This window comes from Leopardus geoffroyi, chromosome E2 (assembly GCF_018350155.1).
Source record: "Leopardus geoffroyi isolate Oge1 chromosome E2, O.geoffroyi_Oge1_pat1.0, whole genome shotgun sequence".
Lineage (NCBI taxonomy): Eukaryota > Metazoa > Chordata > Mammalia > Carnivora > Felidae > Leopardus > Leopardus geoffroyi.
Window position 1 is genome coordinate 1,999,352 of NC_059335.1, and position 26,414 is coordinate 2,025,765.

General features: G+C 47.8%; 1 protein-coding gene across 1 annotated transcript in view; it reads right to left on the reverse strand.

The window, feature by feature from the left end:
* Positions 1-455: 455 nt before the first annotated feature.
* LOC123578448 (serine/arginine-rich splicing factor SR45-like) overlaps positions 456-26,414 on the reverse strand; it is a 42,608-nt gene continuing 16,649 nt past the window's right edge. Inside the window, exon 3 of the mRNA XM_045441322.1 lies at positions 456-782. Within this exon, the coding sequence (XP_045297278.1) occupies positions 656-782 (127 nt within the window). The 3' untranslated portion in view covers positions 456-655. The remainder of the gene's footprint in view (positions 783-26,414) is intronic.

Consider the following 26,414-nt stretch of genomic DNA (forward strand, 5'->3'; position numbering starts at 1 on the left):
AATGGTCTGCCCTCCTCCCGCAGACCCTCATAGGTCAGTGACACCACACCCTATTCATTCTGTCTACATCTTTGCTATGGTTTCCAGCAGAGTGTTCAAGAAGGCATTTACAAGGCCCGCGAGGTTCTGCCTCCCAGCTCCCGCCACTCCCCAGGGCTCTGGCCTTGTTGGTCTTCATCTGGGTCTTTGATCACACCAAGGTAATTCCCGCCTCCAAGCCACCCTCCGATCAGATCGGGGCGGGCTGCTTCCCATACCGCAGGGGCTCACATGAAATACCGTCTCCATCTCAAATGCAGCTACATCCAAGCTTCCAAACCTGCCCTCAACCCCAGACGCTCAACCCCAGACCTTCACTGAGCTCCCTGAAGACGCTACCCCCCCGCCCCTCAAGCATTCTGTAGATCCCCAATTCCACCCCACCCCGACACTGGGTTACTCACTGAATTATCTCGTACTCATCGAATCGGGTGCCTGTTGGTTTGCTCGCCCAACAAGCACTCCCCTTTATTTTGGTCATCATGCTTCCTATTTCATTTGAGGGGCCAGGCCACCCCTACTCTCAGCCCTTTGCGGTGAGTGGGAAGGACATCACTTCTGATCTAGGAATGGACACATGTCTCAGGTCTGTGCAACCAGCATCTCAGGGATTGACTCACGGATGGGCCTGGAACTTCAGTAGAATTACTGGGAGAGAGGCACTCCGTCTCCACTGCTGCAATGGCAAGCGGCACCCACGCCTGGAGCTGTTGGTAGCATCTTTACCATCTTGAGGGGAGAGCCTATGGCAGAATGAAGCCCGATCAGAGGAAAGCAGGTCCCAGAGACTGAGAAATGAAGATCCCATCTTTTTTTTTTTTTTTTTTTTTAATTTTTTTTTTAACGTTTATTTATTTTTGAGACAGAGAGAGACAGAGCATGAACGGGGGAGGGGCAGAGAGAGAGGGAGACACAGAATCAGAAAAAGGCTCCAGGCTCTGAGCCATCAGCCCAGAGCCCGACGCGGGGCTCGAACTCACGGACCGCGAGATCGTGACCTGAGCTGAAGTCGGACGCTTAACCGACTGCGCCACCCAGGAGCCCCAGAAGATCTCATCTTAATGACATCACTTGAAATGCTAGATCCAGCCGTGCCTGAAGCACTCTGAACTTTACAGATAGGGAGACAAGACATTCCCACTCACTTTGTTTAAACCAACTTGACTTTATTTTTCTGTCACTTAGATAGGAAATGTGTGTGACAGATAAAACCCCTATCTTAAGCCCTTGTCCCCACTCAGTTTAAAAACATTAAAGTCATCCCTGACTCTCCCCCCTTCTCCGTCCCCCACATTCAGAGAGCTGCCATGTCTTGTGACATCTACCTCATAAATGTGCCTTCCACCTCTCCATGCTTCTGTCTCCATTTACCACCCTTCACACAGACACGTGTCCCAAGTCTCTAGTCCACTCCACCGTTATGTCTCCTCTGCTTTCTTGCCTCCACGTTGGCTCTCTCCATTCCAACATCCAATCTCAAAAGGGACATCCTTCCAAAGCACCAACCTAACTCCCCCTCACGCTTAGTGACACGTCTTCAGTGACAAGAGACAGAAATACTAATTGCTAAAGCAAAACCAAACAAACAGAAATAAAAGTTGTGTACTGAACTGAGTAACTGAAAAGCCCAGGGGTGGTTGGCTTCAGGTGTAAATTGACCCGGATTCTTAAAAATCTTGATCAGGGATCCATCCCTCTCCATCCCTAGGCTTTTCCCACAAAGCTTTGAGTGCTGCCCCTCATTGGCCCAGATGGAGTCACATGTCCATCCCGGAGCAAATTACAGTGGTTTCTATTAACCAGGTACAGATCCCAGGAGTCCCATACATTGAGGGGGGTGGGAGGGGGGTTATCCAAAAGGAGAAGGGGGTTTTGTTGGTTAAAGAGTGTGAGTATTGGTTAGCACCACCTTACGTCCATCCAAAGTGTACCACTACCTTTGAGATCAAGTTCAAGCTCCACAAGACTCCCTGCAGTTTCCTCTGCACCTACGTACACCCTGCCTTCCCCAACAACTACCACCTCTACACACTAGCTGCAAAAAACCACTTTGGGTTTCCTCAACCCTCTCATCCCCAGACTTCTGCATATGTCCACTCAACCCTGTGCTCGCCCCTCCCCTGCTCCTCTTTTCAATCATTTCCTGCGCAGCTTTGAGGCCTCAAAGGTTATTGCTTCCAGGAAGGAGATCCCGAGACCCCACAAATGAGATCTGGTTCCTCCTTGTTTCTTTGGGGATATTAACCCTACCCCTTATTTTGGGGACTGTTTCTCCTCTACCCATATTCCCACCAAAGGTGACCTACTATAACATTATTCTCTGTGCCCTGGGCACCGGGTGAGTGTGTGGCACACCTCAGGCCAGTTCAGAGCCGTCTAAGGACAAGGCGAGGAAGACTCATCCTTGCAGACGGGTAACCTAGGAATAGCACTGTTCTGACCTCATGGGGAAGATGTGCGTGACGGTCTGATGCCAACGTGCAGATTCAAGTGGTAGAAGAGACAGCTGCTGGCTGCATTCCACCACCCTGAGGACAGCTACACTCCTTCCCCGCTCTGGGATTTGGTTACAGAAGCCAAGAAATTCCCCCTTTGCCTAAACTAGTTTGAGCTGTTTCTGAGATCCAGTCCTGTGTAAGGCTCCAAGGTGACAGTGTAAAGCCTGCTTGGGATTCTCTCTCTCCCTCTCTCTCTGCACCTCCCATATGTTCTCTCTCTTTCTCTCTCTCAAAATAAATAAATAAAATGTGAAGAAAAAAAAAAAAAAAAACAGAAACAAATTGAATTCCAGAGATGCAACACAATATATGGTGGTTAAGGGATGCTATACGGCCTCAACTCCATTAATTATTTTCAATGTGTCTGTAAACAAGTCATTTAACCTCTCTGTACCTCCATATTTTCATGTGGGAAGCAGCGGTGATGATTAAAAAAAAAGTATGACCTCATAGGATTGTAGAGGATAAAGTAAGAAAATCTATACAAAGCACACAAACTGTGTTTCGCGTTTAGGCAGCCCCAAATAAGCATGAACTATGAATAGACCCACTTGCTGAACACTGCACAGAAAGAAGTAAGCAGAAATATTTGCTACTCCACTAGAAATGTGTGAGTGTAGACGGAAAACACGAAAGTGGATCTGAATGAGGCCGGCGGGTGTGTTTCACTATCTGAACACACATGCATGCCTCACTTTTCTCATCATAGCTACTATGCATCCCACCCCATATGCTGTCTTTGCCGGCCAAGCACTCACTCCATCTCTTCTGAGACTAGCTCTTCTCTTACTCTCTTGTCATATGGTTCAGGTGGGGCTGATCCCCACCCTGCTGACTCCAGGAGCAGCCAAGGACCCAGGTCTGGCCCACAGCGCGGTAGGTCCTTTTGGCCTCAGTGATTAGTTCAGGGATGGGCATATCACCCAAGTAAGGGCACAAGGGAATGAATACCAGAAGGTGAGGATTACTGGGGGCTACCGTGGAGGCTGGGCCACTATAGCACAGTCACGGAGGTAGGAAGAAGGTTGGAGGAGAGCATCGCCATGGAGGTCCAGTGAAGCTGGGTCAGTGGTGCATCTTGACTTGGTTAAGGAGAGGATAAGTTGTCAAGTACTTCTGAGAGCTGTCAGTGCAGTGGCCTTTCCGTGGGACAGTGTAGGTGAGAAGCAGAGGCCTGATGGGAAGGAAGTGAGGAGAGAAAGCCATGTGGATGTGGGGGGAGGATGCCTGTGAGGAGGGATGCCCTTGACCAGAGAGGGGAATGGGATCCAAGGCGGGGAGGGTGGCCTCAGGGAGGAGCGCATTAGTCCCCGCAGAGGAACAAGTGAGGGGAGACACCGGGGCCCAGATGCAGGTGTGAAGGCAGTGTTGGAAGAAGATGGTAGGCCCCTTGTGATTCGCACAGTACGTGAGAAGAAGGTCGTGGCACCACGTGCAGCACCAAATAGCCACGTCCTGAACAGTGGGCTTCTACTAGTGCAACTCGTTCCTCCCAAACCACGCGGTTCAAATCCTGGCTCTGCTGTGTACTAGCTCTTGGACAAACTACCTCTCCCTTTCCTGATTCAGTTTCCCTACATGAAAAATGAAACACAAACAACAACAACAACAAAAAACCAAAGAACCAATCTCTGGAAGTATCCAACCAAAAGCTTACTGTGAGCACCCACTGTAACACAGCTCAGCTCACCTGCTTATCTTGGATGAATATTACTTATTGCTTACAATGAGACTGTCCGTATCCAAAGCAACTCAAGAAGAAAGCTTGAGTTGAGTAAGCTGGAAGGTGGCAGCTTACAAAAGGAGTATGTCCCCTGCCTTATTTTTTAAAATGTATTCATTTTTTTTAGTAATCTCTATGCCCAACTTGGGGCTCAAATTTATGACCCTGACATCAAGTGCATTGAGCCAGCCAGGCGCCCCTGTCCCTCACTTGTTGTAGATTATTATGATTATATTATACCAATCTTATAACATACAACGAAATATGTATCACGATATTATATATGGCAATCTCATACATAACTGTGTATGAATACAATTTCACATATAAGTGTAAAACAATAAATACTAATAATATATAATAACTGTGTTGTAGATCATCCATCGCTTATTGTAGCATCCACAACACGGGCCCTGCACCAGTTTACCCAGTAAAATAAGGATTGGGAGGAATACGCTGGCAGAGAAATGATTAAGAGTGAACTGGGTATTTATTGACTATCGAAGATGGAGATACAATATACAATCATCTGTCGGTGAAAGCTAGTGAAGGCCTTTCTCTTACAAGTCTGGGTAAGTGTCCTGGAAAACAGGAAGCACAGCATTATTTCCAGTATATTCCTTTCACTTAGTGCCTTAACCTTGATTTGTCAGAGCAGATCTGGCCCCTTTACTCCCTCCTGCTCTAAGCAGTCTTTCTAATTGTCTCCTGGTTTGGGGTCCCAAGGGTTTTCTTAGCCCAAGACAATGGGCCTCGGTGAGACTGGGGGGGCAGGGGAGAGGTATGCTATTCATCTGGAGAGTGCCTCTCATCACTGGCGCCTCTCTGGGAAACTGCTTCTCTTAAACAATCGGCCTTTCTTCTGTCTTTCTTCCCTGCCTTGGGGGGCGTGCGTGCCTCCAGGGTTACAAGTAACTTCATTTGAAGGCCACAGCTCTAATGACCTTCAGGTCTTGGATTGATCTGGAGCCTCCAGCCCTCTGGCCCACTCATTCTCTCCTGGGACACTCCCAGGCTGCCACACCAGACTGAGGGACGCCAGGAGCCTCCTTTCCTTAATCCCCCCAGCTGGGACTGGAGGCCCGTGCTACGGGTGGCCGGAAGAAAGCTTGTTCCCCCAATCCATTGGTCTTGCAACCTCAGGCAAGCCCCCTGTCCTGTACACTGTCCCTGATCCTGTACAGGATCTGTACACAGGCGGGATCTCAGGGATGCAATCCAACTATAAAGGGAAAGATAGTTACTGTTTTCATACCAGGAATGGAGGAGGCCTCGACTCTATTAATGTGTGTCAGGAAGCAGGTAAGCAGACCCACTTGTAAATGTTTTCATATCCAGGAATGGGGTAGACAGAGACCCTGCCTCTGCTCTCATCCACGTTCGGGACAGGTGACCCAGTAAAGCCTGTCTCTAGCAGCAGTGAGAAGGATTCAGGCAAAACCCGGAACTTCCTATATCCCCCTTTTTGGCCCCAGAATCCTGCAGAGCAGAGGAGGGGAGCAGGTAGAGAGGGGCAGAAGGGTCTCACCCCATGCACCCTACAAATCAAAGAGCAAGAAGGCTCCCAATTCCCAGGCCTGGTACAGAGCCCTCTGGGGCCCCAGGAGCCATGGTCTTTCCCTCAGACGCCATAGTACAGGTCAGTGACAGGTGGTTCCCCTCTGGAAGCCCCTGTTCTCCCTCCATAGTGCCGACTACAGGAATTCAGAGACCCTGCCTGGGACAGTCTGGTGTAAACTATAAATACAATTCTATCAGACACCCAACAATGGGGCTCATGCAACAACTATCTTACATACCCACGTCCCAGGCACTGTGCTAAGTTCTGAGGAGTCACCGGAGCTCATGAAGATTTGTTCCTTTTCTCCTGGGGGGGGGGGGGCGGACCAAGGAATGGGGGCTCTGACAAGGTCAAGACAACTTTTAAAACTAATGGCAACGGGCAATGGTTTCTTGGATGTGACACCAAAAACACAGGCGACGAAGGCAAAAGCAGGCAACAAACTTGAAAACTTGCGCGCAGCAAAGGAAACCAACAACATGAAAGGGCATGTGGAATGGGAGGCAATATTTGCAAATGGTAGAGCCGACAAGGGGTTAATATTCAAAGCATATGCAAAGAGCTTCTAAATTCAACAATAAAGGAGCAAAAGACTTCAGACGCTTCTCTGAGGATGATTATACGAATGGCCAACAAGTACTTAAATAGGTGCTCAACATGACTGATCATCAGAGAATGCAAACCAAACCCACAATGAGATGTCCTCTCACACCCATTGGGATGGTGATTACAAAAAAAAAAAGGAAAAAGAACACAACAGAAAAAAAAAAAAAGAAACCAGTGTCATCAACGATGTGGAGGAACTGGAACACGTGTACACTGTTGGTGGCATTCCAAAATGGTGGGACTGCAATGGAAAACAGTAGGGAGGTCCCTCCGAGAAAGAAAAAGAGAAGGACCCTATGATCCAGCAATCCCATTTCTGGGCATACACCCAAAAAAATTGACAGCTGGGTCTCAAAGAGATATTTGCACACCCATGTTCTCAGCAACGTTTTTCACAGGGGCCAAGAGGCTGAAGCCACACGGATGTGAAGAAACAAAATGTGGTCCATCCATACAATGGAGTATTATGCACCCTTAAAAGAGAAGAAAATCCTGCCACCTGCTATAACATAAACGAACCTCCAGGATGTGATGTTAACTGAAAAAGACCCTGTCACAAAAAGACAAATATTGTATGATTCCACTTCTGTGAGGTTCTTAGGGCATTCACATTAATGGAACTAAGAGAAGAACACTGTTTACCAGGAGCTGAGGGAAGGGGGCAATGGGGAGTTGTTGTTTCATTGGTACAGAATTTCAGATTTGCAAGATAAAAAAGTTCCGGAGACTTGTGTCTCACAACAGTGTTGAATACACCACTGGGTTGTACACTGAAAAATGTTTAAGATGGTAAACTTTATGTTCTGTGTGCTTTACCCCAATTTTAAAAATGGAGATAATAAAACAGGGTAACCTGCTGGTTCCTTGGGAATTTCTACATGGGAGAGGCTTCAGAAGGGTGAGGAGGGATCTTGTAGCTGGTTTGTGTATCACTCTGTAAATAACCTGGAGGAGACCTCAGTTATCCACATCCAAGAATAGGTATTAATTGTGGGGCTGGGGCCACATAGGAGGTGACACACATTTTTGGAGGGCATAAGGGACTATTATTCCAGCTGGAGTTTTGGGGAAAAGACCCCTCTAAAGAGACAACACTTAAGCCAAAGCCTCTGGGCTGGCGTAAGGGTCTTATAAGGGCGAGAGGCCATAGGGACATTGCAATCTGTAGTAATGGCTACAACCATCACTTCCATTGTTCTTAACTGTGTTGTCAGTTCCCAGAGACTGTAGCTATGGTGGGCATGGCCAGGATAAATCCTTTAACCAGACAATGTCCCCTTGCACGGAGCAGGGCAGGCGAAGCAGGCTCCTCGGGGGAACAAAAGCATGGCTTGCAGCACTCGCCAATGCCCACCGTGTAAATCCTCCCACTGTGGCTGATTTCAAGCTAACAAGGTCGCGTCACTGAAGATGCGGCTGGAAAGAGACGAGCCCCAGGAGCTCTTCTGAGCCCGTGCAGGCCAGCACCAGCCTGCCACTGGGACTTCTCTTATTCGGGGCGGGATCAGGGAAAGTCTCCCAGAAGAAGGGTCCTGAAAAGTGGAGACAGAACCAGGAAGGACAGGCAATGGGAAGGAAGGGGTTTCAGGGTAAGAGCTCCACAGCTCCCAGTCTGGCTCTCAAGAGTGGCCTCCAAGAAGGGCATTGTGACAAACGTGGGGAGTGGAAACCCAGTCTGCCTTTTTTTTTTTTTTTTTTTGTAATTGTGGTGAAATGCACATGGTGTAAAATTTCACTGTCTTAATAATTTTTAAGTGTACACTTCAATAGTGTTAAGTACTTTCACATTGTTGGGTAGCTGTCCCCACTACCCATGCCCAAACTCTTCATCCTGCGAAACTGAAACTGTGGCCCCGTTAAAAACCAACTCCCCATTTCCCCCTGCCCCAGCCCCTGGTGCCTGCCATCCTACTTTCTGTCTCTACGAATGTGACTCCTCCAGGTACCTCCTAAAAGTGGGCTCCTGCAGTATTTGTCTTTTTTGTGACTGGCTTATTTCTCTCAGCGTGATGTCCTCCGGGTCCATTCACGTTGTAGCACCTGCTAGAATTTCCCTCCTTTGGAAGGCTGGAGAGTATTCCATTTGTACGGACAGACTACATTTTGTTTCTCCATCCATTCATCAACGGACACTTGGGTTGCTTCTGACTCTTGATTTTGTGAGTGATATTGCTGAGAACATTGGTGTGCAAATGTCTGAGACACTACTTTTAATCCTTTTGGGTCTATAGCCAGAAGTAGAATGGGTGGGCAGAGTCCCAGCCTGTTTCTCACATCACTCTTGCCCCAGCATAATGTCTGGCACTCACAAGGGTCTTGGGAGACACCGAACCATGCCTAGAAAAAGGCCTTAGGAAGAATCCTCCTACGCTGGCACTGGGCATCCAGCATCCACCAAGAACTCCATAGAAGTTCCCTCATTTAAAGTAGGACCTGTCAGGATGCCCATTCCACGGGGGTTCAGAGAGGTGAGACCACTGGAGTGGAGGGGCCGCAAAAGAAACAGGATTTATGGGCAGAGCCTGGCTCTACTGGAACGTCCAATAAATGCTGAGGGGGGTGGTCTTCATCCCAAGGGCTGCTGACTGCTTTTCAGCAAGGAGGGCGACGTTAACAGATTTTTCTCCAGTGAAGACCCTTCTGACCGTAAGCAAAGCGCATCAGATGCCACTCAAGTCCAAAGTGACTTGGAGTTAACGTGTGGTCATGGAGACAGGGGAGAAGAGGAATGCTTTGAAAGACATGGGCGTGGACAGTTGGGCACAACTTAATGTACAAGATCCGGGCTCCCCAGTTCCCACCTTGCGTATAACCACGTGGCTGACCCCTGACCCTTCCCTAAAAGTGGGACCACATTTACATAGGGATGGTTAGCAGTTGCTGGGCAGGGATCTCCTCAAGGGAGGGCCAGCCACGTGTTACCCCATTTGCTGAGCCTGCAGATGTGTCCTTGGATCAAATGACAGCTGTGGGGGCGGACAGGGCTAGGGGCAGGAAGAACAGAGCCTGGACTTAATCCGCCACAGTTGTTCTGGCTTTGAAAGGAATATGTTGTCCAGGCTGGCCTATCTCTTGTCTCTTTTACAGAAGATTGTTCTATTCTTCCCATGCTAAACGGAATATGTGCCCACACTGCAACTACTTTGGAAATTGCATGCACACATATGTACATGTATACATACATGGAAAAAAATTAAAACCACCCACAAGAGTAACCAGAGATGAGTCTTGGGAACATTTTGGAATATTTTCACACATTACCTTCCCAGTGAAAATATATTCGTAAAACCACTTGTAATGAAACTGTGAGGACACTATTCATTCGGCAATTTTTACCAGAGTGCCTACTTGTGCAAAGCACTGTTTCAGGTGCTAGGGATACCACGGCTTACAAAACAGACAAAAATTGAGCCCCTGACTTTGTGGAGTTGACATTACGCGTTGTGTCCACTTTGTGTTTCCCACTTTTTCCTTCTTCAGGAACATATGCCCCTGTTCTCACCAAACACCTTGCGCTCCCCCCCACCCCTTCCCACCCCTGGGCGGACATCTGGCAACGTCTGGGGAAGAGTTTGGCCACACAACTGGGGGTGGCCAGTGCTCCTGGCACTTAACAAGTGGAGGCCAGGGATGCTGTTGGCCTCCCCACCGCCACACACACCAAAGAATAATCAGACGTCAGTGTCAGAGGCACTGATGTTGGGAAACCCAGCTCTGTAGGTACCTAAACATACACACCCACAGTATTCTTAGCCATCATCTGTTTATAACTCACAGTAAGTTATACTGTATCATAGTTGGAAAAATGTACAAACACAGCTTTAAGGTGAGTCCAATTGCCTCTCTTCACCTCGTACTATGGAGGGTTTATTGTTCCCCTAAACCCTCCTAAGTGGAAATTAAAGAACCTCTTCTGCCTCAAAGTCTAATGGTTTTTAATAACGGAGCTTCTTCTTCTTTTTTCTTTCTTTCTTTTTTTTTTTTTTTCTAATAGCAATTGGAGCGGGGGGTGTTGGTCGGTTTGAAGTAAGGGAGTGGTAAAATCTTACTTGTGTGGGGAATCAATCGGAGGGTGGGCAGGAATGGAAGCAGGGATACCATCAGGAGACTGATGACGTAATCCAGGAGAAAGATGAGGGTGGAATGGGCCAGGGGGCCCCGCAAAGGAGGTGGAGAGATCTTGTCTGAAGAAGGTGTTTTGAGGCATCATGGACAGGACTTTGTGGCTTGTGGTATACGGGGACTGTGGTCAGGGGGACAGGTGCACTGATATCCATGCTTCTGCCTTACAACTATGATAGGCATTTCCCTTCCCAAGAGATGTGTAGGCTAATGACCTGCCAAGATTTTACTCCTGAGTAAAAACATCACTTCCTTCCAGGGAAAGAAGGCCAGATCAGCCAGGACAGGTTTGGGAGCAGTGTGGGGTCATTTCTACTCCTTTCCTTCCCCTAAACTCCCCTACTGAAGGAGGATTAGGGCCTCCAGGAGGCACATTTGGGGAGAATACCGGAAATGGGCAGGAACAAATCTCTCCTGGAAACGTGAGCCCGGGCTACCCCTCCATTCCCTGGGTCACAAAAGGGGCCAGGTTCCTGTTGCCAAGCCACCTGGACTTGAACTACCGGGGGACTTCTGCCATTCCGTTGGTCAGCTCTGTACCCGGGCATCCCAGCTGATGTTGAAGACTGGGCTGGAGGGAGGCTACATAGAGGCAGGGAGACCACTAAGGAGGTGATTCACTAATGGAAAACGTTCTCCTTGCGCTGTTCTAACTCAGCGAACAAAACACACTGAAATTTCTGCCCTCATGGAACTCACATTCTAGCGTGGCTTTTCTCAACCTGGAGGGACTGACATTCTGGGCTGGATGATCTTTGTTGTAGGGGTCCGCTCTGTGCTTTGTAGGGTGTTCAGCAGCGTCCCTGGTCTCCACCACTAGATGCCAGCAGCATCCCCCACCCCCAAGTTCGGACAACCAAAAATGTCTCCAGACATTGTCAAATGTCCCGCAGGCAGAACATTGCCTCAAGTCGAAAATCCTTGTTCTAACAGGATTTAGGACTAACAGGAGAGGACAGCCAAAAAAGATAAATGGAATCATTCAGGAAATTATACAGTGTTCTAGCAAGTGATATGTGAGCCTGTTAAAGATGGTAGAGAATGCTAGGCAGCGTTAAAGGAAAAATTATTCAGGGCACTTTTTTCCAGTTTTATTGAGATATAATTGACGTATAACATTGTGTAAGGTGTACGATGTGTGGATTTGATACATTTATATACTTCAACATGATTACCAGCACAGCTAACACCTCCACCCTTCATGACACTTGTTAAAGACGGTAAAGATTTTTTATAGGACATATATTTTTTTAAGTTTATTTGTTTATTTTGGAAAAGACAGCGAGAGAGAGAATCCCAAGCAGGCTCCCTGCTGTCAGCGCATGGGGCCTGATGTGGGGGCTCAATCTCATGAACCATGAAATCATGACCTGAGCCGAAATCAAGAGTTGGGACTCTCAACCGACTGAGCGACCCAGGCACCCCAAAGATGGTAAAGAAGATTTTATTCAAGAGAGCTACTACAGTGGGCTTTCAAAGTAGGGGCTACACACAATGGGCTACCACAGTAGGGGAGAGAGATCAGGATCAACTCTGAATATAATAAGGAAAAGTGGAGATTTACAGCCAGGGATGGGTGAAAAATTATGAAGTAGGTTAATTCTTTACTAAACTGACCTAATAGGATTCTTGCTGAAGGTAGGCCAGGGTGATACAAGTCTGAAAGCGATCAGACCAATGACAGGGAAGTTTTGCCAAATTGACTCAGGCCAAGGACAGAGTGGAAGGCTGGGGAACCCAGTCAGGAAGCCTGAGTAGAGTTAGGTCAAGGAAGGGGCCTCATCAGTGGAAGGGAGAAGGTGCTGCATTTTTGAACAGGGAAGTCAGGACAAGCCTTGTTGAGGAGGCCAAGAGTTGGCAAAGGAATTGCATTGACTCTGTAGATTGTTTTGGGTCATACGGACATTTTAACAATATTAATTCTTCCGATCCATGAATGTGGGATATTTCTCCATTCATTTGTGTCTTCTATGGTTTATGTCTATGGTTTTCAGTGTAGAGAACTTTCACTTGCCTTGTTAAATGTATTTCTAAGTATTTTATTGGTTTTCATGCTATCACAAATGGGATTATTTTCTTTCTTCTTCAGATAATTCATCGTTAGTGTACAGAAATGCCACTGACTTTTGTATATTGATTTTATATCCCACAACTTTACTGACTTTGTTAATCTGTTCTAACAGTTTTTTGGTGGAGTCTTAGGATTTTTTACATATCTCAACAAAACTGGAAAGAATAAAATACAAAGTATTAAAGAGTTGACAAAGGATGAGAAAAGCTGGGGATGAAGAAAAAGGGGGTGCTTACAGAGAAGCAGAGGGGAGGAGGCCAGACGGAAGAAGGTGCATTTGAAGGGGGAGCCCATAAATTTTCTGGTACAAGAGGTGTGAGGAGTAGTCAGAGATGTTTCTGGCTCTGTGGCTTGGAAACTGGATGGATGGTGGCCCATTTGCTGAGCTGGGAATTGCTGGAAGAAGGTCCTGTCTGAAAAAGACCTGATCGGATTTCTTACAAGCTTTGCACTTCAGGTGCTCAATGCCATCCAAGCACCAAGGCCCAGGAGTCAACTAACTCTGATCAGAGGTCTGGGCTGGAGAAAGAGGCGGCCATGGGAGAGGATGGGAGAGGATGAGCAAAGCTTGGATTAAGATGAGGTGAGGGGTGGGGCGCCTGGGTGGCGCAGTCGGTTAAGCGTCCGACTTCAGCCAGGTCACGATCTCGCGGTCCGGGAGTTCGAGCCCCGCGTCAGGCTCTGGGCTGATGGCTCAGAGCCTGGAGCCTGTTTCTGATTCTGTGTCTCCCTCTCTCTCTGCCCCTCCCCCGTTCATGCTCTGTCTCTCTCTGTCCCAAAAATAAATAAACGTTGAAAAAAAAATTAAAAAAAAAAAAAAAAAAAGATGAGGTGAGTGAGGCATTGCCCTCATAGGCTGAAAGTTCAGGAATTGAGATAAAGAAGATTTTAGTGGATTGTTTTTTAAAAAATCAAAATGAATGCCAAAGAATCCATGGTGAACAAAACACAAAACTTTTAGATTTTTAAAATCTTAATTTCACTAAAATTCTAGATTTAAAATCTTTAATTTCATTTAAATTTTTGATTGTAATATTTAATTTAATTAAAAATTTTGATTTGTGATTTTAAAACTTAATTTTTTTAAAAGAATTCTAAAGACAGTGTCAGTAACAGTGCCATGCCACGTTATGTCAGAGCTTGAGGGTAACGGAAAAATCAGCAATGCCAGATGGCCTCATTTAAAATGTTGGTACCGTTCATCACAGATTGTTTTGCATTCATTTTGATTCTTTAAAATGTTGCATTCAGGGGCACCTGGATGGCTCAGTCGGTTAAGCGTCTGACTCTTGGTTTTGGCTCAGGTCACTATCTCGTGGTTCATGAGTTCGAGCCCTGCGTTGGGATGCAGAACTTTCTTGGGATTTTCTCTCTCTTTCTGCCCCCCCCACCCAAATAAATAAATAAACTTAAAAAAAACTTTGTTTAAAAAAATAAATAAGGGGCGCCTGGGTGGCGCAGTCGGTTGAGCGTCCGACTTCAGCCAGGTCACGATCTCGCGGTCCGTGAGTTCGAGCCCCGCGTCGGGCTCTGGGCTGATGGCTCAGAGCCTGGAGCCTGTTTCCGATTCTGTGTCTCCCTCTTTCTCTGCCCCTCCCCCGTTCATGCTCTGTCTCTCTCTGTCCCACAAATAAATAAACATTGAAAAAAAAAATTAAAATAAATAAATAAATAAATAAATAAATAAATAAATAAATAAAACGTTGCATTCAAACATTATTTATCTTTGGCACTGAGTTTTTTGGTGTCTCCTTAAATTTTGGGGGATTCACCTTATGCAAGCCTAGACCCTGAGGCAGTGTGAAGTGGAAAGCACTGGTTCTGGCCATATGCAATTCACCATATTGGTGTTTACTTTCCAAGGGAGAGGACAGGACAGTAGGGAGAAACAATCTGAGGCTAATTACATCCTGAGGCAAAGGCTACCGCATGATTTCACCATAGGTTCACTATTCTCCAGTCTACCTCTGCTCAAGGAACATTAAATTCCCCAAGTTGATAATGTGTTAGGTAGGAGGGGCAGGCAAGCAATGAATGGGCAATTTGGAATATAGAGAATTTTTTTTTACAATGTGTCTTTCTTTTCTTTTCTTTTCTTTTCTTTTCTTTTCTTTTCTTTTCTTTTCTGTTCATTTATTTAAGAGAAAGCCAGCATGAGCAGGGGAGGTGCAGATAGAGGGAAAGAGAGAATCCCAAGTAGGCTCCACAATGTCAGCACAGAGCCCACGTGGGGCTCAATCTCACAAACCATGTGATCACGACCTCAGCCTACATTAAGAGTCAGACACTCAACCAATTGAGCCACCCAGGCACCCCAGAATATAAAGACTTAGGTGAAATGAATTTTGCTCATAGGGAGAACTTGTGGCATGTGTCCAAAAACCAGGGGTAATAAAGACTTTGTCATTCCTACTGGAGGAAAGAGACATATTCCGAGGAAAGCACAGAAAACTTAGAAATGCAGGAATAGGGGTGCCAGGGTGGCTCAGTCGGTTGAGCGTCCAACTTCAATTCAGGTCATGATCTCATGGTTCCTGAGTTCTAGCCCAGCATCAGGCTCTGTGCTGACAGCTCGGAGCCTGGAGCCTGCTTTAGATTCTGGGTCTCCCTCCCTCTCTGCCCCTCCCCCACTCATGCTCTGTCTCTCTCTTTCAAAAATAAACATTAAAAAACTAAACACACACACACACACTTCCACAATAAGACTACTACTCTGTTATGGGCTGAATTATATCCCCTGAGTTCATATGTTGAAGTCCTAAGCCCAGTATCTTAGAATGAAACTGTATTGGAAGATAGGACCCTTCAAGAGACAGTTAAGGTAAAATGAGGTCATTAGAGTAAACCCTAATCCAATCTGCCTACTATCCCTATAAGAGGAAATTTGCATATACACAGGGACAGGGGAAAGACACTATCTACAGGCCAAGGAGAAAGAAGGTCTCAAGAGAAACTGACCCTGTAGACACCTTGATCTTGGACTTCTAGTCTCCAGAATTGCACAAAAATAGATTTCTACCATGGTGGTGCTCTGTTATGGCAACCCTAGCAGACGAATACAACTCAGTATGTGAAATAAAAGGTCAATGCTGAACTCATTTTTTTTTACCATAATGGGGGAGTACAAGGCTGGTTGGGTCACTTCTGTACAGAATCGACTGACTTTATACAGAATTTGGAGCTCAGGGTTTGGCAGGCCTTCTGGGACACAACCAGGTTGACATCATCTACAGGACCGTGGTCTCTCAAGTGAGACCCCTATTGATTGGTTGGCACTTATAGGCGTGTTTATCAGAGTGAGTCCATCCTTGATGAGCTCTTTCAGTGGCTGACTTTCCAAAGCAAAGTGCTGACACTGATTGTTTGGCTTGCAAAAAGTGCATTCTCTGAGGCGAGTTTTCACCGATCGGTTGAATGGGTTTAAAACTGATTCTGGTAGCTGTTTGTTTCCCTGGCTGGGGACCAACCGTCTTTTCCCAACTTGTGGGAACTTCCTTATTCTCAACTTGTTTGGTGATGACTCTGGCCCCACAAGACTGTCAGCTCAATGAAAAGAGGAACATGATCTGAATTGCTCATCTAAATGCATTCTGGTGTCTAGAACATGACTGGTATAGATGAAATACTCAATGTTGGAGACAATTATTATTCCTCGCTCAGTATGCCTTCCTGGGAGTCACCATCTAGGCTCCTTGAACGAGAATGGGAGAATGGCCTAGTCAAAGGATGTGCACATCTTCAGCTTTGATATCTAAAAGCAAAAGAAGACAAGCTAGAAGGAGAAAGTGGAGTCAGGAAACCAAGGGAACAGAGGGTCAAAGAAGGCACTAGAAGAAAGTGTTTTGAAAGACAAAGAGGTCAATTGTGTAGATGGCCATGGTGAAGCCACATAACCTGAGGACACAGACGTGACCACTAGATCTAACAACATAGTAGGTTTTGAGCAGAGCAATTCAGGGGTGTGGGGTGAATGGAAGCCTATTTAGAAGGAACTGGTGTGAGAATGTGTTCTAAAATATAGTATATCAACAGGAAATGTGAGGTGCAGCAAGGCCAACAGATCAGAAGATGACTGTCATTAAAAAGATAGTTTGAGGGCGCCTGGGTGGCGCAGTCGGTTAAGCGTCCGACTTCAGCCAGGTCACGATCTCGCGGTCCGTGAGTTCGAGCCCCACGTCGGGCTCTGGGCTGATGGCTCAGAGCCTGGAGCCTGTTTCTGATTCCGTGTCTCCCTCTCTCTCTGCCCCTCCCCCGTTCATGTTCTGTCTCTCTCTGTCCCAAAAATGAAATAAACATTAAAAAAATAATAATAATTAAAAAAAAAAAAAAGATAGTTTGTTGGGGCACCTGACTGGCCCAGTTGGAGGAACTTGCAACTCTTGATCTTGGGGTTGAGTTTGAGCCCCATTGTTGGGTGTAGCAATTACAATCAATCAAGCAAGCAAGCAAGCAAGCAAGCTTTAAAAAAAAGATAGTTTGTTACAATTCCCAAGAAGGGCACACCATGCCCTGCAGGTCTATAAGGGCCAGTCAGGAGGCAGAGGGAGCCGGGGAGAAATGTGGGTAAGATCCTTTATTGTGGTTTCTGAAAAAAAGGAACAGGTGAGGTAGAATAAGTCAGGTTAGGATTCGCTACACTGAATAATTTCAGTGGGTTGTGGGGTACAGGTGATGTCCTTGGTCCTCTGGTACCTGGCTCTGGGGTAACTAAAGCACAGGAATGGTGGTCCAGAGTGTGAGAAGCTGACAAAAGGTGGTGTGGTCAGGAATGTATAGACTGGGGATTGATGAATCTGCATTTGAAAAAAAAAGCACACCCCCAGGAAGAAGGCTTCTCCTGAGGAGGGGGGTGCAGTGAGGGAGGCAGGAGGCCGTGGCAAGCAGACATAGGCACACTACTGGCTTATCCAGAAAATAAGATACTGGCTTGTCCAGTATAGGCATGTAGGGCAGATATGACAGCATCACATTTACAGAAGCTGGAAACATGGTTAATACAAAATAGAATGCGAGGAACAAAGCCTGGGCAATGAGCCCGGACAAATCTTGAGAGAAAGCGTGGGCTCCACAGAGAACAGAAAGAAAGGTCATTACGGCTGGAGGTGGGGGGAGCTAGGAGACAAGGATGAAGAGGAAGCTGAAGTCTGGGACAAAGAGCCAGGTCAGAGGTATTCATGTGACCCAGGTTGAGGGACTTGGAATTTATCGTAAGGGCCATGGAAGCCACTCTGGATGTTTGGTGGAATGGGTGGAAGGTGACAGGCGGAGGGAGCACACGTAGGAGACAGTTGTCCAGAGAGACAAGCTGGCAACATAGACATGGTGATGGAACAGATACAAAAGGACCCAGTTGACAGGTTCTGAGATGGTGGGAGGTGATCAACTGTTGAACAGGTACAGAAATTTGGAGACAGGTTGAGAGGGAGATTTCTGGCCGAAGCCTGTGCTCTCTGAGGAAAGTGAGCTTCAAAAGTTCACACAGGGCCTCCCGCCAATGCCCCACCTCAGAATGTTCCCTTGATTCCTGAGCTGAAGGCCAGGCAGGGACCACGCGATATATGCAGTGCAGTCTATGGGATGTGTGGGTGTGGGGGACAGGGACTGGAACTTCCAATCTTCCAATGTTCCATCCACATGTCAAAACCACACAAACATGTCCCTGGTAATGATCTTTCCCACTGATTAACCCTGGATCTTGGGGCTGATAGTCTACCCCCATTCATGCTCTAATAAAACCGTTCAGTGTCCTGAATCCCCTTCACAATGTCCACTACGGAGAAAGGCCCTGATTACTGTCCAATGAACTAAATTCCAAAATTCCAAAATATATCTGGAATGTAACCATAAGAGAATGGGAATATTTTTACTGTTACTATGTGTCACCTCCCTGTATCTATATCAAGGTATACGTATGCATGCATACACACACACACACACACACACACACACACACACACACGCATCCCAAAATGCAAGTATGTATTGATGAACGTTGTCTATTTTCTTAGAACAGTAATATGATGTAGTTGTTCATAAGGTGATGCAAATATAGCTTCCAGACACGTTCTGTTTTCTAAGCCAAAACTGCCACTCCATGGACTTTCCAAAAAGAACTTGGGAGTCTCCACTCCACACGAGCCTTGGAGGGGAGGTGGGTCTTCAGACAAAGAGCTGCAGGAATCTTTTGGAGGATTTTAGGTAGAGGGATGATGGTCTGATTTTCATTAAAAAAAAATTTTTTTTTCAACGTTTATTTATTTTTGGGACAGAGAGAGACAGAGCATGAACGGGGGAGGGGCAGAGAGAGAGGGAGACACAGAATCGGAAACAGGCTCCAGGCTCTGAGCCATCAGCCCAGAGCCCGACGCAGGGCTCGAACTCACGGACCGCGAGATGGTGACCTGGCTGAAGTCGGACGCTTAACCGACTGCGCCACCCAGGCGCCCCTGATTTTCATTTTTAAAAGGCATGGAGAATGGATTCGAAGAGGTAAACGTGCAAAGGGATTAGGACTTGATTGCAGGATCCAAGCGGTCGTAGCGGTGGCCCTCTCTGTACTGGAAACCATGAGATGAGGCCAGAGGAAAAGAGCTATTTCAGGAGGCCGAGTTGGCAGGGCTGGTGACTGATGGGCTGTATCAGGTGTGCTGAGGAGACTGACAAGGACACAGGCCAAGTTTTCGCCCTGGCCTCCGAGAAGAGCCGTGCTTCACCAGAGGCAGATGGCTAGTCCTCTGCAAGACCGGGATCATGTTTAGGTGCATATTTCTGCAGAGGAGCTCCTGAAAGAGGTCGAGTTGATCGTATACACCCACTGGGGGGAAAGTATTAACTCCTGAAGGCAGGACTGGTTGCAGTTTGCAGGGCCCAGTGCAAAATGAAAATTGTTCAAAACCAGGAAAAAAGGCACGTGGAAGGCACAAAACTGTAGAGTGCTTCTTCCTTCCTTCCATGGTCTCCCTCATGACCTGTCCTGGTGTCTTTCCTTTGCTAATTCATGCCATGCTTCCTTGCACAGGGACGGTTGTGTGGTGAGTGCAGAGCATCCTAGGCAATGGATTCAGATACGTATGCAGAGCTCACTAGCTGCTAGGTTCCTTGAGAGTGAGGCGTCACACCCAGGTCGGGGCAGGGAAGCAAACCAAGCCTTCCCCCGTCACATACCAACCGTGGGTGGATAAGCAATTCCCAGAGGCCTGAATCAGGCGGGGTGAGAGTCCTGCCCCCGTCAGTCAATTGCCCACTGGATGCACCTGCCTCCACCTCCACATTGCCTTCTCTTCCACCTAACCTCTCTGCCTCGATCTTTTTAAATGTTTATTTATTTTGAAGGGCGGGGGAAGGGGCAGAAGCGAGGGAGATAGAATCCCAAGGAGGCTCCATGCTGTCAGAGGAGAGCCCAGTGTGGGGCTCAAACTCACAAACCGTGAGATCGTGACCTGAGCTGAAACCAAGAGTTGGATGCTTAACCAACAGTCACCAGGGTGCCCCTCTCTGCCTCAGTGTTATAAGGACACTGGTCATTGGTAGGGTCCACTCGAGTGATCCATAATGATCTCACGTCAAAGCTCTTAATTTAATCACACCAGCAAACAGCCTTTTCCCAAATAAGGTAACATTTACAGGATCTCTGGATTTGGATGAAGATGTATCTTTCTGGGGGCGGGCCACCATTATACCCCCTACACTGGCCCTGACTGAGAGAGAAAAAGGCCAACTGAGGCAGATGGTGTTGGGAATACATTTCCTCCCCCTACCTTGTGCTCCCCTCTCCAAGAAGAACTGGGTCCTTGAGAAATAAGGGGCGGAAAAGTGCTAGGAGAGGAGAAAGGAGACAAGCGCGAACTGAAGCATTCTGACTCAAAGTTCCATCCTTCTCAAGGCTTCCACATTCACCATCCAAAAAGAGGGCAGAGAGGGACCAAGGTGGCTCTGCCTTATTTCCTGAAATACAGGAGAAAAAAAAAGAAAAAAAATAGGCCCAGATGAGCCCCCAAACTCACAGGAGGCCTCTGGTCCTACCTGCATTTTAGAAAGTTCGCACTGGCCTAGGCTGGCAAATGAATGGAAGAAGGAAGGAAAAGTGGAAGCAGAGGAACCAGCAAAGAGGGCGGTACACTTGCTGTTGTGGGTCAAACTGTACCCTTCGGTTGGCTTTCATCACACACCAAATACGCCATCACCATGATCGTGGACTTCTTCGCCACCATAACTGTGGGAAATAAATATTTGTTGTTTATAAGCCATCCAGTTTATGATACTTCCATTACAGAGTCTGGACGTACCAAGGCTGTGTCTGTGAAAGCTTGATGGGTTGGTCCAAGCATTCTGAATCCAGGGAATCGGGCTATGCAGTGAATCCGGGATAGCTCAAAAAACCTCACCACAGCCTGGACAACACATTCCTCTACACTGTGTACCTCCATTCATTTTCATTCCATGCCCTCCAAGAGACCTGATTAGCATTTACTTTGAAGTGGTCAACAAACCCACAGTCTTCCAGTCCCTACAAAGAATTTCCTCTCGCTGCTCCCTTTTGTAACTCACTAACAACACTGGCTAATGTGCATTGAGAGCTTACGTTGTGCTAAGCACAGTACATACATTTTCTAACCTAAGCAGCAGAAGAGAGCAGGGGACTCTAACTCTCTTGCTTTATTCCCTGAGAGGCAGACAAGATGGCCATAGCCCAGGTGCACACCCTAGCAAGGAGAATGTCATTCCTCATAGCTCCCAGGGGACACTTCCAGGTAAGTCTCTGAGTGGCTCATCTAGAGTCACGTACTCATCCCTGAACCAATCACTACAGGCACAGCAATGGAGCACAGTGACTGACCAGACCTGGGTCAGATACCCATCAGTTCCCCATACACAGGAGGGCTGTGGCAAGAAGCAGGGAGAAAGAGTACTGGGCAGGAAAACTATAAATGTCTGCAATAATATAAATCATGTTTATAAATATTGATGAGGCCATCTATATCTCTGGCATTTCCAATTAATTGGGCCAATAAATCATTTTTATTTAAGTCAATTTAAGTTGAGTATCCTATTTGTTGTAAGAAAGAACACTGATTCATTTACATATTTTCTGTATTTTTCTACCATAATGTAGGCTCCATAAGAATAGATACCAAGTCTATTGTGTTCACTGCTATAGCCCCTTTACCTAAAACAGTGCCTGACACCATAGGAGGTGCCCAGTAAATATTTGCTGTGTTTGCGAAGATCTGTTTAACATCTGACGTTGATCCCAGCAGTCATTTCCATGCAGTACAGTGTTTTATTTAAAAAAAAATTTTTTAACATTTATTCATTTTTGAGAGAGAGAGAGAGGGGGGGACCATGAGCGGGGGAGGGGTAGAGAGAGAGGGAGACACAAAATCCACAGCAGACTCCAGGCTCTGAGCTGTCAGCACAAAGCCTGATGCGGAGCTCAAACTCACGGACCGCGAGATCATGACCTGAGCCGAAGCTGGACGCTTAACCAACTGAGCCACCCAGGTGCCCCTGTTTTGTTTTTTTTTTTTTTTTTTTTTTTCCAACGTTTATTTATTTTTGGGACAGAGAGAGAGCATGAACGGGGGAGGGGCAGAGAGAGAGGGAGACACAGAATCGGAAACAGGCTCCAGGCTCTGAGCCATCAGCCCAGAGCCCGACGCGGGGCTCGAACTCACGGACCGCGAGATCGTGACCTGGCTGAAGTCGGACGCTTAACCGACTGCGCCACCCAGGAGCCCCTAAAAAAAAATTTTTTTAACATTTATTCATTTTTGAGAGAGAGAGAGAGAGGGGGGGGGACCATGAGCGGGGGAGGGGTAGAGAGAGAGGGAGACACAAAATCCACAGCAGACTCCAGGCTCTGAGCTGTCAGCACAAAGCCTGATGCGGAGCTCAAACTCACGGACCGCGAGATCATGACCTGAGCCGAAGCTGGACGCTTAACCAACTGAGCCACCCAGGTGCCCCTGTTTTGTTTTTAAAACTCACCTCTGTGTCCTCCAGATTCTAATCTATGCCTCACACATAATGGCCTCTCAGAATATACTGAAGAATGAGCAAATAAATACGTTTCTCCTGCTAGACTGTAAGCAACAGGAAGGTAGAGACCACGAATGGCTTTTTGGGTTTTGTGTGTATGTTTATGTATATTTATTTATTTTATTTTTATTTTTTTCCAACGTTTATTTATTTTTGGGACAGAGAGAGACAGAGCATGAACAGGGGAGGGGCAGAGAGAGAGGGAGACACAGAATTGGAAACAGGCTCCAGGCTTTGAGCCATCAGCACAGAGCCTGACGCGGGGCTCGAACTCACGGACCGCGAGATCGTGACCTGGCTGAAGTCGGACGCTCAACCGACTGCGCCACCCAGGCGCCCCTATGTATATTTATTTTTGAGGGAGGGATGGAGGGAGAGACAGAGAGAGAGAGAGAGAGCACGCGCGAGCAAGGGGGGAGGGGCAGAGAGTGGGAGACAGAGGATCCAAAGTGGGCAGAGCCGGATGTGGCCCAAACCACCATCTACGAGATCATGACCTGAGCCAAAGTCAGACGCTTAACTGACTGAGCCACCCAGGCACCCCAACCATGAATGTGGTGACAGCAATCATATCTTCAGGATCTAGCAACAGAATGCCTGGCACATAGAATGCCACCACCCCACCAATTACTACTGGTTGAATGACAGACTAAATGAATTAATAAATGGTATACACGCATGTTAACGTCACTGCTGCCTGCAGCAGCTTCTGAACTGAAAACCCACAACCGTGTGGACTCCGCAGAGGTTCACATAGCCAAAATTTTGTTCTTCTGCAGAGACCCCCCCCCATCCAAGGACAGATTTTTCACACATATAAAAGTCTTGCATAAATCACTGACGGAGGAGGCTTTAAGGCTTCAGGCAGTCCTCCCCATCCCCCAGCCAGGCTAGGTTGACGTCAATGGTTCTGGCTTGTTCCCCCTCAAGAGCTCTTAGCTCTTGTTAGCTATGGAGGCAGATTCTGCCTGTTACCATGGAAACCGCAGCTGGAGTGGGGAAAGGGAGGGAGGCTGAGGAGTGGGCAGGGGATGGAATTTTCCAGCTCAGGAGGCTGACTGTGTGTGGCATCAAAACACCAGATCAGCACTCAGTCAGTTCTCAGTAAATATTTTGGGGGTGACTGAATAAAAATGTGGGAACGTACAAGTGACTTTCTATCTCGGAACTTCTCTCCTCATTGGTAAAGTAAGAAGAATTACCCCACTGCGAACGAAATTTCAATTAAAATAACGTAGGGGGCGCCTGGGTGGCTCAGTCGGTTGAGCATCTGACTTTGGCTCAGGTCATGATCTCACGGTTCTCGAGCTCCAGCCCTATCAGGCCCTCTGTTGTCAGCACAGAACCTGCTTCGGATCCTCAGTCCCCCTCTCTTGCTGCACCTCCCCCACTCACTCACCCTCTCTCTCTCTCTCTCAAAAATAAACAAACATTTAAGATAACATAAATACAACCCTTAGCAGAGAGCCAGGCACTTTATAAATCAAAGCTTCTCAAGGATGGTCTTCAGACCTGCTCAGTAATTATTTATAAATTACAGATACCCATTTTCCTTTCCTTCTTCAGTTGTCTAAGAGGAAGGCAGTCGTCTTCCCTCCCCACCTGACCACGTTGCCTTCTCACTAGGGTTCCAGATAAAAGTATAGGAAACCCAGGGTGCCCAAGTGGGACCTACCTAATCCTACAAAGATTGTCATCTACCCGAAATTCAGATTTAACTGGGTTATTCCGTTTGCATTCGCTGAATCCCGCAACCCTACCTCTCACCCCAGGCTACTCTGCGACAAACGAAAAGTTGGTTTTATCGGCCCATCTAACAGATGGTTCGCTTACCAGCAACTGGGTCCAGACACAGCATGCCCGTATGGGGGGACTTCGTCCAGCCGTTCGGGGAGCAGTCAGGCAGCATCGGTTCTGCGCCAGGCACCGTGGACACTCGCCCTGACAGGGCTGTGATTTTAGTTAACTGCTGGAATCAGTTATCTTTTCCGCCGGAATAGAATGGATACGGTAAAAATTCTTAAACCGGAACTTACTTTGTATCGATTAGTGCAGTGCTTAGATCATGACGTAAAGGTAAGGCGACTGAAAACACACCACCTGAGGCCCCCGGGCACAACGACGGACGTCCCACTGTCCCAGCTGAGAGTCCCTCCGCCGCAAGGCTGTTCTCCCGCCTCCGAGGGCTTCCCAGGTGCCCTTGCGCCGGGGTGGCAGGGTGCGCGTGCGCACTCAGTACCCATGGCCTGACCGGGAAATGCCTGTTCGCTGGGCCCCATCTGGTCCTCCTCTACGAGCCGGGGAAGCGCCTGGAGGCCGGCAACTGTAAGACCACAACAAGATGGGTACGTGGTTCTACTGCCTGTTCTCCGTAGCCACGGGCGAATGCGAGGGACAACCACCCCTGGCTTGGGCCTACCCCAGGACGCATGCGCAGAGAGTCAGGCCCTGGGTTGGGGGTGGTGCCTTCTAGGGCCGTCGCTCTGGGCGTCTACTTCGAGCCCGCGAGGCCGCTTGGACCCTGGGTTTCCTCTTCCAGCGGCGACTCCTGTGGCGTCCCTTGAGCAGTCCCCTGAACAGTCCCCTGAGCGGCTTCCGGAGCAGCTGCCGAAGGCCGGCCGGTCTTGCGCCCTGCCCAGGCCCGCGTGCTCTCTGCACTGGGGATTTCCCGTGAGCGTCGCAGACCCGAGGGAGAGCAAGCCTGGGTGCGGGGTCCTGGATGAGCATGAGCGGCCGCGAGGATGCTTTCGCAGAGATGGGTGTGTCCGTGCGTGAAAACCCACCCCCTGTAAGTGCGCAGCCCCGCTTGAGAGCACGTGTCCAAAGTTGTGCAGCCCTCCCCCAGATCCCGTTTTAGGCCGCCTCCGACACCCCTCGCAGGACCCCCTCGCACCCCGTGCGCCTCCTTCGGCAGCGGCCCTCAGCCCCTCGCAGCCGCTGCAGTCCTTGCTGTCTCTTTACGTGCCCCTCCTCCGGGCCTTCCGTGCAAACGGGGTCGTGCAACGCGTGGTCTTTGATGTAGTGCTGTTAGGGTTCTAGCGTTTACCGGGCGTGGGATCCCACCTCTTTTCAAGGAAGATCTTTTGGGTCCCGAACTGCTCTGTTGGGAGTTTAAAGGAATTGTCCAGACTTGTTCAGGCGTGGTGGGAATGCCACCGATAGGATTTTCTTCAGATTCGTTACCATAGGATCATAGGAAGTGTATTAAAGATGCTGACTTTGGGGGTGCCTGGGTGGCTCAGTCGGTTAAGCCTCCGAATTCGGCTCAGGTCATGATCTCACAGTTACTGGGTTCGAGCCCCGTTGGGCTCTGTGCTGACAGCTCAGAGCCTGGAGCTTGCTTCATTCATATCCTGTGTCTCCCTCTCTCTCTCTCTCTCTCTCTCTCTCTCTCTCTCTCTCTCTCTCTCTCTTTCTCCCCCTCCCTCTTAAAAATGAATAAACATTTTTAAAAAAATTTTAAAAAAGACGCTGACTTTGTTTACTGCCTGCTTTGGCCTTGGATCCAAGTCCTCTCACTTGCAAGTTGTGAGTCTGTGCACAACCGCTCAGCCTTTCTGTGTCTCTTTGCAGATCATTGTTCCTAGGTTGGAACTGCATAGAAAGTCTTGGTGCCTTGGCACAAAGTCCAGATAAAAACGTTAGCTATTATTAACTTGTAGGGATTCTTTTTGGGGACAGAGAAGATGATAGGTCAAGAAATGGATGCTGTTGCAACCCACAGACTAGGGCATAAAATTCATTGGGAAACCTGTT